Source organism: Myotis nattereri (genome assembly GCF_964212035.1).
Source record: "Myotis nattereri genome assembly, chromosome: 2".
Lineage (NCBI taxonomy): Eukaryota > Metazoa > Chordata > Mammalia > Chiroptera > Vespertilionidae > Myotis > Myotis nattereri.
This window is the reverse complement of record NC_138076.1, coordinates 43,759,564-43,773,576: the sequence shown is the minus strand read 5'-3', so window position 1 is coordinate 43,773,576 and position 14,013 is coordinate 43,759,564. Positions and strand designations below refer to the sequence as shown.

General features: G+C 44.7%; 1 protein-coding gene across 1 annotated transcript in view; it reads right to left on the bottom strand.

The window, feature by feature from the left end:
* The window catches only part of ABCC4 (ATP binding cassette subfamily C member 4 (PEL blood group)), a gene marked incomplete at its 5' end in the record, with an annotated part of 254,269 nt that overhangs the window by 151,772 nt on the left and 88,484 nt on the right, over positions 1–14,013 (bottom strand). Inside the window, 4 exons of the mRNA XM_081082354.1 lie at positions 3,935–4,021; positions 4,236–4,330; positions 11,693–11,884; positions 12,865–12,954. Of these exons, the coding sequence (XP_080938480.1) occupies positions 3,935–4,021; positions 4,236–4,330; positions 11,693–11,884; positions 12,865–12,954 (464 nt within the window). The remainder of the gene's footprint in view (positions 1–3,934; positions 4,022–4,235; positions 4,331–11,692; positions 11,885–12,864; positions 12,955–14,013) is intronic.

The following is a 14,013-nucleotide window of genomic DNA, read 5'->3' as shown; positions in this document are numbered from 1 at the left end:
AACCTTGGCCAGAGTGCAAGTGTTAGAAACTTCTTCCTAAATAACATTAGAGAGAAAAATAAATGCTAGTTGCAGCCTTGGTGGGTCCCTACAACATTCCCAGTCCCATCTGGGAGGCACATCTAGGACTGAAAACCTGCCTAATATGAAAATGAAAGAACAGAACTCAAATGGCCCAAATCACAGCGAAAATTACCCTGTGGCTCAAAGGACATGTCGATTCTTTTATGAAGAGCCATCTCAGTATTCAACGTTGGAGTTGCTGTTTTTACAATAACCCCTCAAAATGCTCCTACATTTAAATGCCGACCCCTTGGAACTCAGACCCAGCTGCATCCTACAATGGTCTACAACCCCACCAGGTAAGCAAGTAGGGGCTAAGCAAGTAGTGACCACAGGCAGGGCTCTGGGCACACACTTTGGTTGCCCGCGTCACACACTGAGCAAATCTCAGGAACATGGCCACAATTCAACCTGCTGGACTAGGTCAGAGCAAGAGTTTTGGAGGCACACGGAATGCAAAGAACCTTGATTGCCATTTCAGGCCTGAAGCAGGAAAGCTGAACTGAACAGGCATCCGTGTGGGAGATCTGATTAGGACAGACCCGAGGAACTCATGATGCAGGAGGTGGGGGTCTGGTGTATGGAACTTTCTAATACACAACAGGGGCTGTGACTACAAACAGATGCGATTGATATCGTTTAACTTAAGGGTCTCCCTAACCTTCTGTATGTGACAGAATCCACTTAATGTTTACAACATATAGTTGTAAAACTCACAAACCTTAATAACCTTGGGTATAGAGTCATGACTGAAGTAAACTGTTAGTGGCAAGTAGAAGTGTAATTCATTCACTTTTCATACAAAACCCTTCACATTACTAAGCTTCAACACAACCGCCATCTTTCAGAGCGTATTGTTCAATCCAATTTTCTAACTCATTGAGAGCATTCTGCAGCTGCTGCTGAGTGATTTTCTAAATTGCATTCGTGCTCCCTGCCCTAAGTTTCCCTAAAGAACGTGGTTCTGATTAGCAAACAACAATTTTAACAAGCTTGCTTCTATCAAGAGTATATCCAAAGTCATTAAACCCAAGAGGTGTGAGAGGACTTTATAAATGCCTGTGTTTGCAGAGCTTAGGAGCATTCTTGTGATAAACACACTGATACTTAACAGTTAAAACCCTCCTCCCACCCAGCCAGCGTGGCTCCGTGGTCGAGTGCCCACCTATGAACCAGGAAGTCAGGGTTCGATCAGGGCACTTGCCTGGGTTATAGGCTCAATCCCCAATATGGGGCATGCAGGAGGCAGCCGGTCAATGATTCTCTCTCAACATTGATGTTTCTCTCTCCCTCTTCTTTCCTCTCTGAAATCAATTTACATAAAGTAAAATTTGCCGTTTTAATCATCACCCTCATCCATCTCGAGAACTTTTCACCACTCCAGTAACTAAGCACATTTTACAGACACACTGTGGTGTACAAATGTTAAAGGACCGGCCGGCCCAGCAACACATGCTTAGTGGGTGACCTCAAATCCCAGTTCCTCGTGCCCAGGCCCAGAGCTATCTCACACTGTCTCTCTCTCACACACTGCTGACTCTGCTCGAAACTCTTTACTTCACTAACTAGGGCCTGTTTTGAACGAAATGTGTCATTTCCCCACCTCTACCCCCAATTTCTCACGGATGCCTTAACCCCCTGTACCTAAGAATTTGGTGATAGGACCTATAAAGTAGTGATTAAGTCAAGATGAGGACGTGAGGGTGGGCCCTGATCCAGTATGACTGGCTTCTTTAGAAGAGCAGGTTAGGACGTGAGAAGAGTGACCTTGGGGGTGCAGGTGGACAGAGGGAAGAACAAGAGGACAGAGCAGGAAGACGGCCGCCCACAAGCCAAGGAGAGAGGCCTCAGAAGAAACCAACCTTGCCAATACCTTGATCTTGGACCTCCAGAACTATGAGAAAATCAGTTTATGTTGTTTGAGCGCCCCCAGCCTGTGATTCTTTGCTACAGCAGCCAAGTGGCTGTGCCCTCCAAAATTCATACATTGAAACCTAATCCCTACTGTTATGGTATTGGAGGTGGGGCCTTTGGGAGGTGATTAGGTCACGAGGGTGGAGCCCTCAAGAATGGGATTAGTGCCCTTAGAGAGAAGAGGAGAGAGAGCTGCCTTTCTCCTTCCACCATTCAAAGACACAGCAAGGTGTGGAACCAAGCAGTGGGTTGTCACCAGACAACAAATCTGCCTTGATCTTAGACTTCCCAGCCCCCAGAACTTAGACAAATAAATTTCTATCCTTTATAAGCTACCCGGTCAATGGTATTGTTACAGCAGCCTGAACACATACACTCCTAACAAACTAATACAGGGCCTTATGGTGGGTATTTCCAAATAGCTTTCCCTCTGCTGCACAGGCTGCACCCTCCAGTAAGGACATGCCTGCTCTGCTGTTCCTTTCACAGGCCCTGCTTCTTCAGACCTCTACATCTCTGACTCTACTGTTCCTTTTAGCAAAAGGAACTGAATCCTAGATTCAGTCTCCACCCACCCTTCTCAGCCTGCAGGACCACAGGGGACTTCCCACCAAGGCCAGTGCATAGTGAGTTTTCCAATCTAAGCTACCCTCTTTTACTTCCTTATAGCATTTGTTATCCTTTATCAAAGCCCTTTAAGTCACGAGAGTAAACTTTTCCCCATGCATTTGTCTTGACAAACTGCAAGTAGAGACAAATTCCTTAGGGGCCAAAACAAGATCTAAACTTCTTGTTCTCCTTTCTTCTGTCCAGTATGGGCCCTTCTCCTCTCTAGCTTATGTACTCCTTTGTAAACTAAAGATGTTTTGTGCAGTAACGTTTGTAAAAGCCTCTATCTCAGTGCACACAGTAGGGCTTCAATAAGTGCAACTGAAAGGGCTCCTTGGCTTTAAGAGGGTAAACAGCAGCAAGGTAACGGTGGTGGAGATGTGGAGGCTGCTTTAGTAAAAGCAAGTTCACAATGCTTTCGAAAAGGCCAGCCTAAAGTTCACGGGAAGCATCAGTCAGCACCCATTAGGTTATGGCAGTGGTCAACAAACTGCGGCTCGCGAGCCACATGCGGCTCTTTGGCCCCTTGAGTGTGGCTCTTCCACAAAATACCGACTTCTGCGCATGGGCCACGAAGTTTCAATAGCACTGTACGTGCGCGCCCGCACGTGGTATTTTGTGGAAGAGCCACACTCAAGGGGCCAAAGAGCCGCATGTGGCTCGCGAGCTGCAGTTTTCCAACCACTGGGTTATGGTATTCAAAAAAGAGTCAGATTGCTCTAGCTCAGTGCCTCAGCAGCTAAGCAAAGCCAAAGAAAACACATTCCAGAAACACAAAGTGAGAGGCAGGAATTAAGCCAGATTCTAGATTCTTACTTTCAAATTCAATTTAACCCTACATTTGTGGGTATTCCAACCTACAGGATATGCATAAGCCAACAAGGTCTCTCTATGGAAGAGCAGTGTTGGTACTGAAAATGTGCCTTTTAACATGCCCAAAACAATGACGCAGCAAAAGAACTGGCAACCAAGTACCAGGTCGCTGAGTCCCACCTTAGATTTAAAGTCTGTACATCATCTTTCTAATTCTGGGGTCCAGATCCACCAACAGTATCGTGGTTAAAAACCACAAGTGTATGTGGGCGCATGGGGGAGGGAGGGGACAACTTGCCAAATTTGCCATTTATTTCTTAACTCCCTAAAGCATGTACTCCACTCGCCTCCACACACGGTAAGCACCTTCTGTCTTTTCACATCCTGACCCCACGTGTTTGTGCAACAGTTCTCTAAAATGGACCTTCTTAGGAGGGAGGTGAGGGGAAAGGGGACATCAAAACAGACGCACAGGATCTTCTGGGGCACAGGGTGCTTGGCAAGCAGAAATGACATAAAACATGAGGAAACTCACTGCTGGAACAAGTGCCTGCCGACTTCTGCATCCACGGCGCTGAGGGGATCGTCCAGGAGGTAGATGTCTGCATCATGATACACGGCTCTAGAAAACGAAAGAGATATCAGACAGCGATACACTTCATCTCTGAATCACAACAGTGCTCAACGATTCAGATGATGTTCATTCCAAAGCCAAGGAAACGGTCCAGGACCAGCGCTTCACTAAGCACCGACACACGGCAAGGGGTCTGCGTGGGCGCCACCCCCAGAAGCAGCCTAAGAGGCACGTGCAGAACGACCACCAAAACGGGATCTACCTTGCGAGGCTAACCCGGGCCTTCTGCCCTCCGCTGAGCGTGGCTCCCCGATCTCCTATCACAGTTAGGTCCCCGTCCTCCAAAAGCTCGAAATCCTACATAGAAAAGCGCAGGGGGGAGGGGGGGGGAGTGGGGGAGAGAGAGAGAGACTTAAAATGTGTTCTCCCACTGTCATCCTAAACTTTCAGCATTAGTTCTTCATACATGAATTTGAGCAACGGCAATGGATATATTTCAAAGTGACTAAATGGTAACCTTGAACCTCTCAGGGCATTGTGTTTGCCTTCATCCTGTAGTTTTTCAGTGTTTATGCATTTAACCACTTTAACAGATATTTGCTGAGCATCGACTATATGTCAGACATTGTAAGGGCACAATGAATTCAGCGCAGGGAAGAAAATAATCTCTCGTTTCCAAAGTGAGAAACTGACAACATCAACAATTAACATGAGTGCAAGTACTAAGTACTAAGAAGAAAAAGGGTGCTCTGCTGAGAGGGACAGCGAGTGAAGGAGGGAAAGTGGAGGGCTCTGATCAGAGGGTAGGTAGATACCTATCAGAGCCTACACAGATCTGTACAAAATGTATTCCATGTGGAAAAATGAGCGAGTGCAAAGGCACGGGGCAGATGCACATGCAAGGTGTTCAGAGACTAGCAAAGAGGCCAGGATCAGAGGAAGTAAAGAATTGGGGCGGGGGGGGGGGCGGGGGGGGGCATGATTTCACTCCAAGTGAAATGGGAAGGGAGTATGAGAAAGGACTGACATGATTTGTGTTAGGTTTTTTAAAAGTACATTTTTATTCCTTCCCCACCCCCCCCCCCCCCTTGAGAGAAAGGGAAAGGGAGAGAAAGAGAAGCATCCCAGGGAGGAGGCAGCCCATGGATGTTTCACTCTCACATGGACGTTTCTGCCTCCAGCCCGGGATCAAACCCACAACCCAGGCATGTGCCCTGACAGGGAATCAAACTGGCCACCTCTTGGTGGATGGGCTGACGCTCAACCAACTGGGCCACACCGGCCAAGGCTTTATTAGGTTTTTTTAAAAATCGTTCCTGCCTCTTTGTGGGAAACATACTGCCAGGAAAGGGGCAGGGAAAAGGCATGATGCAGGTTGAGGCTATTGCAATAATCTAGGTGAGAGACGACAGTGGCACGGACCAAAGTGGGAAGAGTGAAAATGAAGAGAAATTGACAAATTTCTGAACAAATGTCAAAGGTAGAGCCTGTAAGATATGCTGGTGAAATGGGGCTATGTTGCAAAATAAAGAATTGAAGAAAAGAGGAAGAGTACACTGCTTTTGGCATAAAAAGGGGAAGAACAGGAAAGCGTGTTTAGGGGGTAAAGTCAAGACTTTGCTTATGGGAAGGCTGCGATACCCATTGGTGATGACAGGCTGCGGCTGAGTGTGCCAGCGCTGGCGTCTGTGCCGGAGACGCACAGGTGAGAGCTGGAGCACACAGCGGCTTGCCAAGGCACAGGACTCATTTTATTAAGAAGCAAGTGTGTCTTAACTGGCCATCTGGCTGCTCTCGGTCTCAGCTTCCCACTTTCAGAGAAAGGATGACACCTGACCCAGGTCTTCACAGTGATATTTAAGGCACAGTGAGAGAGTGACAGACAAGATCTGTACAAGAAATAAAAGCAGAAAGAGCAGTCTAGGCAGAAAAAAAACCAAAGTGTGCTCCAGGGACAGTAAGCAGATCATTTGGACTAAGTAGATACTTGTTCCAAGCAAAACAGGAAAAATGCAAAGCTGAGAAAAACAAGAAGTTTTGATTTGAGAATCTAGGGATCTATCAAAAGTTGTATTTCAGTAGTATTTTTAAAATGGACAAATCACATTACCTAGGGGGAAAAAGGGGGAAAAGGACATCTCCAAAATGACAGGGTAACCATCAGGTCTAAATTACACATTATATTAGAAGATGCTAATTAGATTACCCATAATTATCACTAGGCAGAACCTGGCATCAACAAGCAGAGGTTGCGGGGAGTTTACTGGTTCTCTACGAAACCTCTCGAGCACAGACCTAGGGCACAGCAGCACCTTCCTGCCAATGCAGCCTTCGTTCCTTTGTCTCTACTGTGGAAAATCTGGGGGAGTAAGCAAGTGGCACATTGGGATCTCCATGATAAACAAGTCCTTTTTCTCCCTAAGTCTCATGTCCTCTCCCACAAAATGTGCTGCAGAAACCAGAATTGCTAAACTCAAGGATGCTGTGAGAATTAAGAGTAAGTGTATGAACGGCCTCTACAAACAGAAAAAGATGCATGAATTAATTTTTTGCTATGGGTAACTGACACATATCAAACCAACAGTGGGAACTCGTTCCCATTCTGATTCCGTGTGAACCGTAATATGCAAAGCACGCCACCGAAAGGAGAGAAAAAGGGCGTCGGCGTCATAACCCCTGTCCTGACAGCCCCCAGACACACCTGCATGCGCAGCGCTCTCTTGCACTGCATCAAAGGAAAGAGGGCGATGGCTCGATCATGAACATTCGTTAACATTTCATATTATTTCTTTGTTGAGCTAAAATGTTAGTACCATCTCTTGCTTTGGTTTTCATAAAAAAAACAATGAGCCATTCTAAGACAGGGTTGCAGCCTCCTGGGAAAACACACACACCGCGGTTTACTTGGCCTGTTTCACTGCTGACAACCCTTGCAAAGTGTTGTTAGTTTTTATGCCTTGATTTCACATTGTTCTGCTTTCCTGAATACCACCAGGATGCAGCACAGCAATCGCAGCCTTTTTCTAGAAAGAGCACTTAAAACCCACTCTTAAAACCCACTCTCTGATTTACCACAGTTAGGAAATAAGAAATGGGCTCTCACCAAGTCTGGGAGAAGCACTTCAAGTATGTTTGCTGACTCTGCAAACTATTTTATAGACCAGCCTCAGATGGGAAAAACATTTCAAAGGATTTGAAGGAACACCCGAGTCAAACAAATTTCCTAGCCATGATGGTAGGATTTAGTTAGGGCAGCGGTTTTCAACTGGTGTGCCACTAGAGTTTTTAAAACATTCAATACCTGACTAGTTAGTAAGGGGCACCGACCTCTTTTTCCTTAACCCATCAAAAAAAGAAAAAGAAAATGACAACAGCCAACATAACATAGCTATCCAGTGTGCACGTATCAAAATTACACCTATTTTTTGTCAGATCAGCAAAAAACATAGTATGTTTCTTGGTGTGCCGCAGAACTGTATCGATTACTTCATGTGTGCCGTGAGATGAAAACAGGTTAAAAACCCTGGGTTAGAGGGAAAAGCTGTAGTTGACCGTATATTACGATTCCTCCTACTGTTAGGAAAGTTTTCTTATATTAATTTAACAATTTCATTTATAGTGATTTTCCCTGAAAATCAGACACACAAACCAGAAAAAATAAATAGAAAACAGCTACGGTGATTTGATTCCATAGGATCAGAAACACATCCAGTGCCTTTTAGTGACAGTAGAAACCTATAGGAGAAATATCCTGAGCAGACTGCTGGGACGGCTACGAGGCCAGAGCGAGGCCCTGGCCTTGGGAGCGGGCTCCGGTCAAACGGCAGGCGTCCATGGGTCCTCTGAGCCTCTGTTCATAGCCTCTCCTCCATCGGGAACTGCCCTTCCCATCTTCCCAGGCCCAGCTCAAATGCTCGTCCACGAGACCATCCCTGCGTTTCCCCCGTGAGAAAGTCATCTCGCTCTCTACTGGGTTCCTAAGACATTGTCTATCCTTCTCGTGAAGGACCACCTTATTCTGCTTCATATTTTCTATGCATGTATACGGCTTCTCTGCCCATTAGTCAGCTCCTGGATCGTGAGGTCTAGGTGCCAAGCACTGTTCTGGATGCTGTGTATTGACTATCTCTACTCCTCACAAGCTGCACACACAGTAAGGACAGTCAGGGCTCCATATCTGTGAGTTTCATATCTGCAGACGGAACCAGTCCTGGATGGGAAACAGAATTTTTTAAACGTGGCTGAGAATCCACGGATGCGGAGGGCCAGCTGTACTCAGGGTTCCACACCATTTTATACATGTGGGACGTGAGCATCGTGGAGTTTTACATCAGCTGGGGTGTCCTGGAACCAATCCCCCGCCCCCTCCCCGATATGAGGGGCAACTGTATTAAGCCCCATTTCACAGACAAGGAAACCGAGACGAAGTGAGGTGTGTAATTGGTCTGAGGACTGTCAGCTGTTAAATGGAACAGCTGAAATCTGAACCAAGCTCATCTCAATACATAGACTTTTGCTCTTCCTTTCGCAACATGCTGCCCCCAGTGGTTACAGAAAAATATATTTGGAATGAAGGCAACACTAAAACAGCTCAATGACTAAGTATCAATAAACTTAGTCTCCTTATTTACATTAGCCTCATGTATCCCTTCTGTACTCATACTTTTTTAATAAAAATATTTCTACTATTGATTTCAGCAAGGAAAGAAAAGGGGGAGAGAGAGAGAGAGGTAGAAACATCAATGATGAGAAAGAACGATTGATCAGCTGCCTCCTGCACACCTCACACTGAGGAATGAGCCCACAACCTGGGCCTGTGCCCTGACCGGGAAGCGAACCTGTAACCTCCTGGTTCATAGGTCAACACTCAACCTTTTGCGTGACCTGACTTAGAGAAGATCACAGTGCAGCCCAACCCTGCAGGAGCCTCCTTCCCACCGGAGTCTGTGTGCCACACAGACACCCTGAGGGCGGGCAGAGCCCCAGGACACTACCCCATTGCTGCTCCAGTCATCCCTGTGGCTGTAACAAAGGCTTGGGCCCCTAGAAAAAATGCTGAATGATAGCCACTGTCCCAACACCTGCTTTTCTCCAAAGATGCTCAAACATTGGGGGGGAGGGTGCAGAAAGATGGCCTAACCCAGTGATGGTGAGCCTATGACACGCGAACTCATTTTTTTGGTTGATTTTTCTTTGTTAAATGGCATTTAAATATATCAAATAAATATCAAAAATATAAATCTTTGTTTTACTATGGTTGCAAATATCAATAAATTTCTATATGTGACACGGCACCAGAGTTAAGTTAGGGTTTTTCAAAATGCTGACACGCCGAGCTCAAAACGTTCGCCATCACTGGCATAACCAGTGGTCGGTAAACTCATTAGTCAACAGAGCCAAATATCAACGGTACTTCTTCAAAATAGACTTGCCCAGGCCGAAAACTGACTTCTGCGCATGGGCCACGAGGTTTCAATCACTCTATACCAGCCGTGGGCAAACTACGGCCCGCGGGCCGGATCTGGCCCGTTTGAAATGAATAAAACTATTGAGAAAAAAGACCATACCCTTTTATGTAATGATGTTTACTTTGAATTTATATTAGTTCACACAAACACTCCATCCATGCTTTTGTTCCGGCCCTCCAGTCCAGTTTAAGAACCCATTGTGGCCCTCGAGTCAAAAAGTTTGCCCACCCGTGCTCTATACGCACGCCCGCATGTGGTATTTTGTGAAAGAGCCATACTCAAGGGGCCAAAGAGCCGCATGTGGCTCACGAGCCCCAGTTTGCCGACCACGGACCTAACCTATGACCAGAAAGGCAAGGTCCTGCAAAGAAAGAGCCAGATACTGACCTACGAGTCTGGGCATCAGGAGTTGAACTTGACTGAGGTCAAGAGAAAATGTCCGAGATCTGTTTATTCCACATCCCACATTCCACCTTCATCAACCACCCAATTCTAAAATAGTTCTTCCTTACGTACTTTCCCAATGAAGAGGCAGCGAGGCACTGTGGGAAAGCACAGAACCTGGTCATGCAGAAAGGGACCTGAACCTGCGCTGCAAATGGTTAGGCGAGCTGTTTCATCTCTCTAAGCCACAGCTTTACCAACCATAAAATGAGGGTGGGAACATCAAAGACACAGGTAAAATATTTAATAGTCTTAAATACTCATATTCCTGTGTGTACACATGAGAGAGACAGAAATGATTAGCATGTGGACTCAATAAATGGGAGCTATTATTATTACTGCTTCGCATTTGGTTTTCCTTTTTTCTTATATAGGCTATATACTGTTTAATAAAAGTCTAGCTCATGGTGCTAACTTGATGTCACTTCTAAAAACAACATAATCGCTCATTAACAATAACGCAGGAAAAAGAAATAAAAGCCAATGAAGCACGCAATTATGTTTTAGCCACATGGTCATAAAATGCTACTCACCTGATACAATCTGTGAAGTTCAAGCCATTGTTCAAGCAAAATTACTATTTCCTCACAAAGCCAGTTGGGGGCCTTCAATGCCGTCCCTTGGAACACCCGTCCCTGCCTTTTCTCACAGCATAAAAGAACAGTCGGGTGCCCAGAGTGCACGGAGCAGACCCCGGGAGAGCCCTTGAAAACCACTATTCACTAATTTTTATAGCCCAAAGCGAGTTAGATGGTATCTTTGTCTTTCTTTCTTTCTTTCTTTGTCTTTTGGCTAAATTATATTCTCCTATCAGGTAAGTTCAGTTTTCATCATTCGATCACTAATTTTATTTAAATCTCAATGTACAATTATACATTTCATCCTGCCCTTTGCTGCGAAACTCAATGTCATTTCTGAAAACAGTCTCTCCCCCAGTGAAATGCAGTATTAAAATGAAATTTTAAGTCCTTCTGCTTTCTTTAACGAAGTGAAGAGGAAAACCTATAGAATGAATGGGACCTAGGAGAGGCATCAACCAAGTGCAAAGGGGCATACAGGGACAACATGTGGAGCCTGGGGCAGACCCTATGTGGAATCTGGTTCAGACCAACGTTTAACAAGATTTCTCACTAAGACAAGAAAATGCAAATACTGAGTAGAACATTGATGATACTTACTTTTTTTGGTGTGATAACGTGATGCTGTTTTTTTCAAAGGCTCTCTTATATTTTAAAGATAACTAATGAAATGCAAGTGTCCCAAAACAATGTATGCACACTTTAACAGCTGATAGCTCAATTTTGAAAGTGAAATGTATTTTAATAAACATTGTCTTTATAGTTATTCAACGTGTGTGTATACGCTTTTTTTGGGGGGGACACCCTATGTTTACAGCTGAACTAATATGAGGTGTAGGGCCTGCTGCAGATGATTTGGGTTGGGGTGGGGCCAGCAGTAGAGATGAAACAAGCCTGGTGGCCAGTGATGGAAGCCAGGGAATGGGTACAGGAGGATTCTTAGACTATTCCCTCTACTTTTGCAAAATTTTACACGTATCCATTTAAAAAATATTAAAAGTGAATAAAACTTCACAAAACCAAAGGAAAAAAGCATTCTCTGTGAATGTCATCAGATCAGGACTAAAACAGGAGCACATGTGCATATGTCTTTACCCTGAAGACCAGCTAAAAGTATTAAATAGCATTCAAATATCTTTCATATGAAAATACAAAACTTGTAGATTAAACCAACACTAGCATTATTATTTGGAATTCAAAGTAGACGCGGCTCAAATGTCACGACTCACCTTTTTCAAAGCACAAGCCTTTACTACTTTTTCATATCGTTCCTTTTCATATTTCTTCCCAAATAAAATATTACTCCTCAGAGTTCCTGGAAACACCCAGGGCTGCTGAGCAACATACGCGACCTTTCCATTCACAGTGACCAGCCCCCGGCTCGGGGGCAGTTCCCGCAGCACAGCAGCTAACAGCGAAGACTGAAAGAGATCGCAAACAAACGCATTACAGGCAACACTCAGACAAGCTGCCACAGGACAGCCTCCCCGGCGCCCTGGGGTTCCATCAACCTTATGGCCCTGATAGTGAAAACAGGACAAAGTAAAGCCCTGGAAGCTGCAATGAAAAAATTTTAAATGCCACGATTGATCAGTATAAATTAGTGGCTGACAAGTGCTATTAATAAAACAAGAGTAGAACAAGCTCACGCTGCCCACAACTTTCCCCCCAAATGAAATGCTCTACTCGCAACGAAGACTAATTAAGGATGTTTAACTTTCTTAACTAACAGAGTGACCGGGTATGATATACATTTCATAGGCCTGATGTTTACTGTTGTTGTCTCAGCAACCAGGTAGACTTTACTTCACAAAGACTTGTTCCTGCAAAGCTATGTGCACATAATACATGCAATGCACCAGAAAGGATTATTTCAAGGACTCTGAAGAGAGTCATGTTTCTGAAGAACAGAAACCCATCGTAAGAGAAATAAACACCCTGTTCTTTTTACAGCTAATGTTTAGATTTCTATATGTTGGGGTTTTTTTTCAGAATACGCAAGACTAAATATACATGCACATTTCCTTCAACTGTTACAGCATGCAGACGGGACTTCTGTAAGGTCTGCCCTGACAAAAAGAGGTTCCATTTTCTCAATCGTTCCAGCCTGAATTGCTGTCACTTAAGTAATTTCCTTCACTGAGATGGCCAACTTCCAGACAGGCAGTTCCCAACTGTGCCACTTGAATGGCCAAGAAGAAAAACATAATGTGCTGTATCCAGATTTATTGGTCCATGCAACCTCCTTGCAAAATGAACATTCCATGGAACACACTTTGAGAAAGGCCATTCTAGGTATACCCAACTCACACTTGTGTTACATATGGCTTTGGGCTCAACCCTGAGATTTTAACATGGGATGTGGCATTGCATCAAGCTGCCCAAAGACATCACAACTCACCTTTCCTGCCCCCACAGGTCCAACCACTGTTAACAGCTCACCGGGTCTGACAGTGAAGGAGAGGTCTTTTAGGGTTGGGGTTTCTGATACCTACAAATGAAAGTTTACAAAAAAGTGTCCATTTCAATAAAGTAAGACACATCAACGAGTTGAGAAAATAGCATAATAGTCATTGATACGTGCAGATAACCCACATCTTTCTCCTTCCTATTGCCTTTAGGGAGGCCCCTTCTTTTAACATAGTTCCTTGAGGACACTGCTCTAGACACAGAATATAAGTAGTGGAAAAGACAAGGCACCTTCTCCAAATGGAAACTTCTTGATGCACACTATCTTATTAAGAAGAATATACTTGCCCTAACCGGTTTGGCTCGGTGGATAGAGCATTGGCCTGCAGACTGAAGGGTTCCAGGTTAGACTCCGGTTAAGGGCATGTACCTTGGTTGTGGTCACATCCCCAGTAGGAGGTGTGCAGGAGGCAGCTGATCGATGTTTCTCTCCCATCAATGTTTCTAACTCTCTATCCCTCTCCCTTCCTCTCTGTAAAAAATCAATAAAATATATTTTAAAAAAATAAATAAAATAAAGAAGAATATACTTGACCCTAGCTGGCTTGGCTCAGTGGATAGAGCGTCAGCCTGCGGACTAAAGGATTCCAGGTTCAATTCCGGTCAAGGGCACATGCCTGGGTTGTGGGCTTGATCCCCAGTAGGGGGCATGCAGGAGGCAGCCAATCAATGATTCTCTCTCATCATTGATGTTTCTATTTCTCTTTCCCTCTCCCTTCCTCTCTGAAATCAATAAAGATATATTAAGAAGAAGAAAAAAAAAAGAATATACTTGAACATCCAGTGTGAGAGGTTTTCATCATTTACATTCAGGTTGTCATAAACCTTGGTATTACTCTTATTTCATTCATCCCCACAAGGTGGCAGCATAAGTACACGGAGTGCCTGTACTTCACTAGTAAACAATTTGAAACCTTCACTAATCTCTCCATCCTCATTTGATAAAGACAAAGTCCATTCATTTCATGAATGACATGCCAGTCAGTGAGACCTCCCCTCACCTACCTGTCGGCTGTCTAGTGGAGCTGGTTAGAGTCTTTCTCCTACATGTGCTTCATCTTACCTCAGCTTCTCTCCAAAC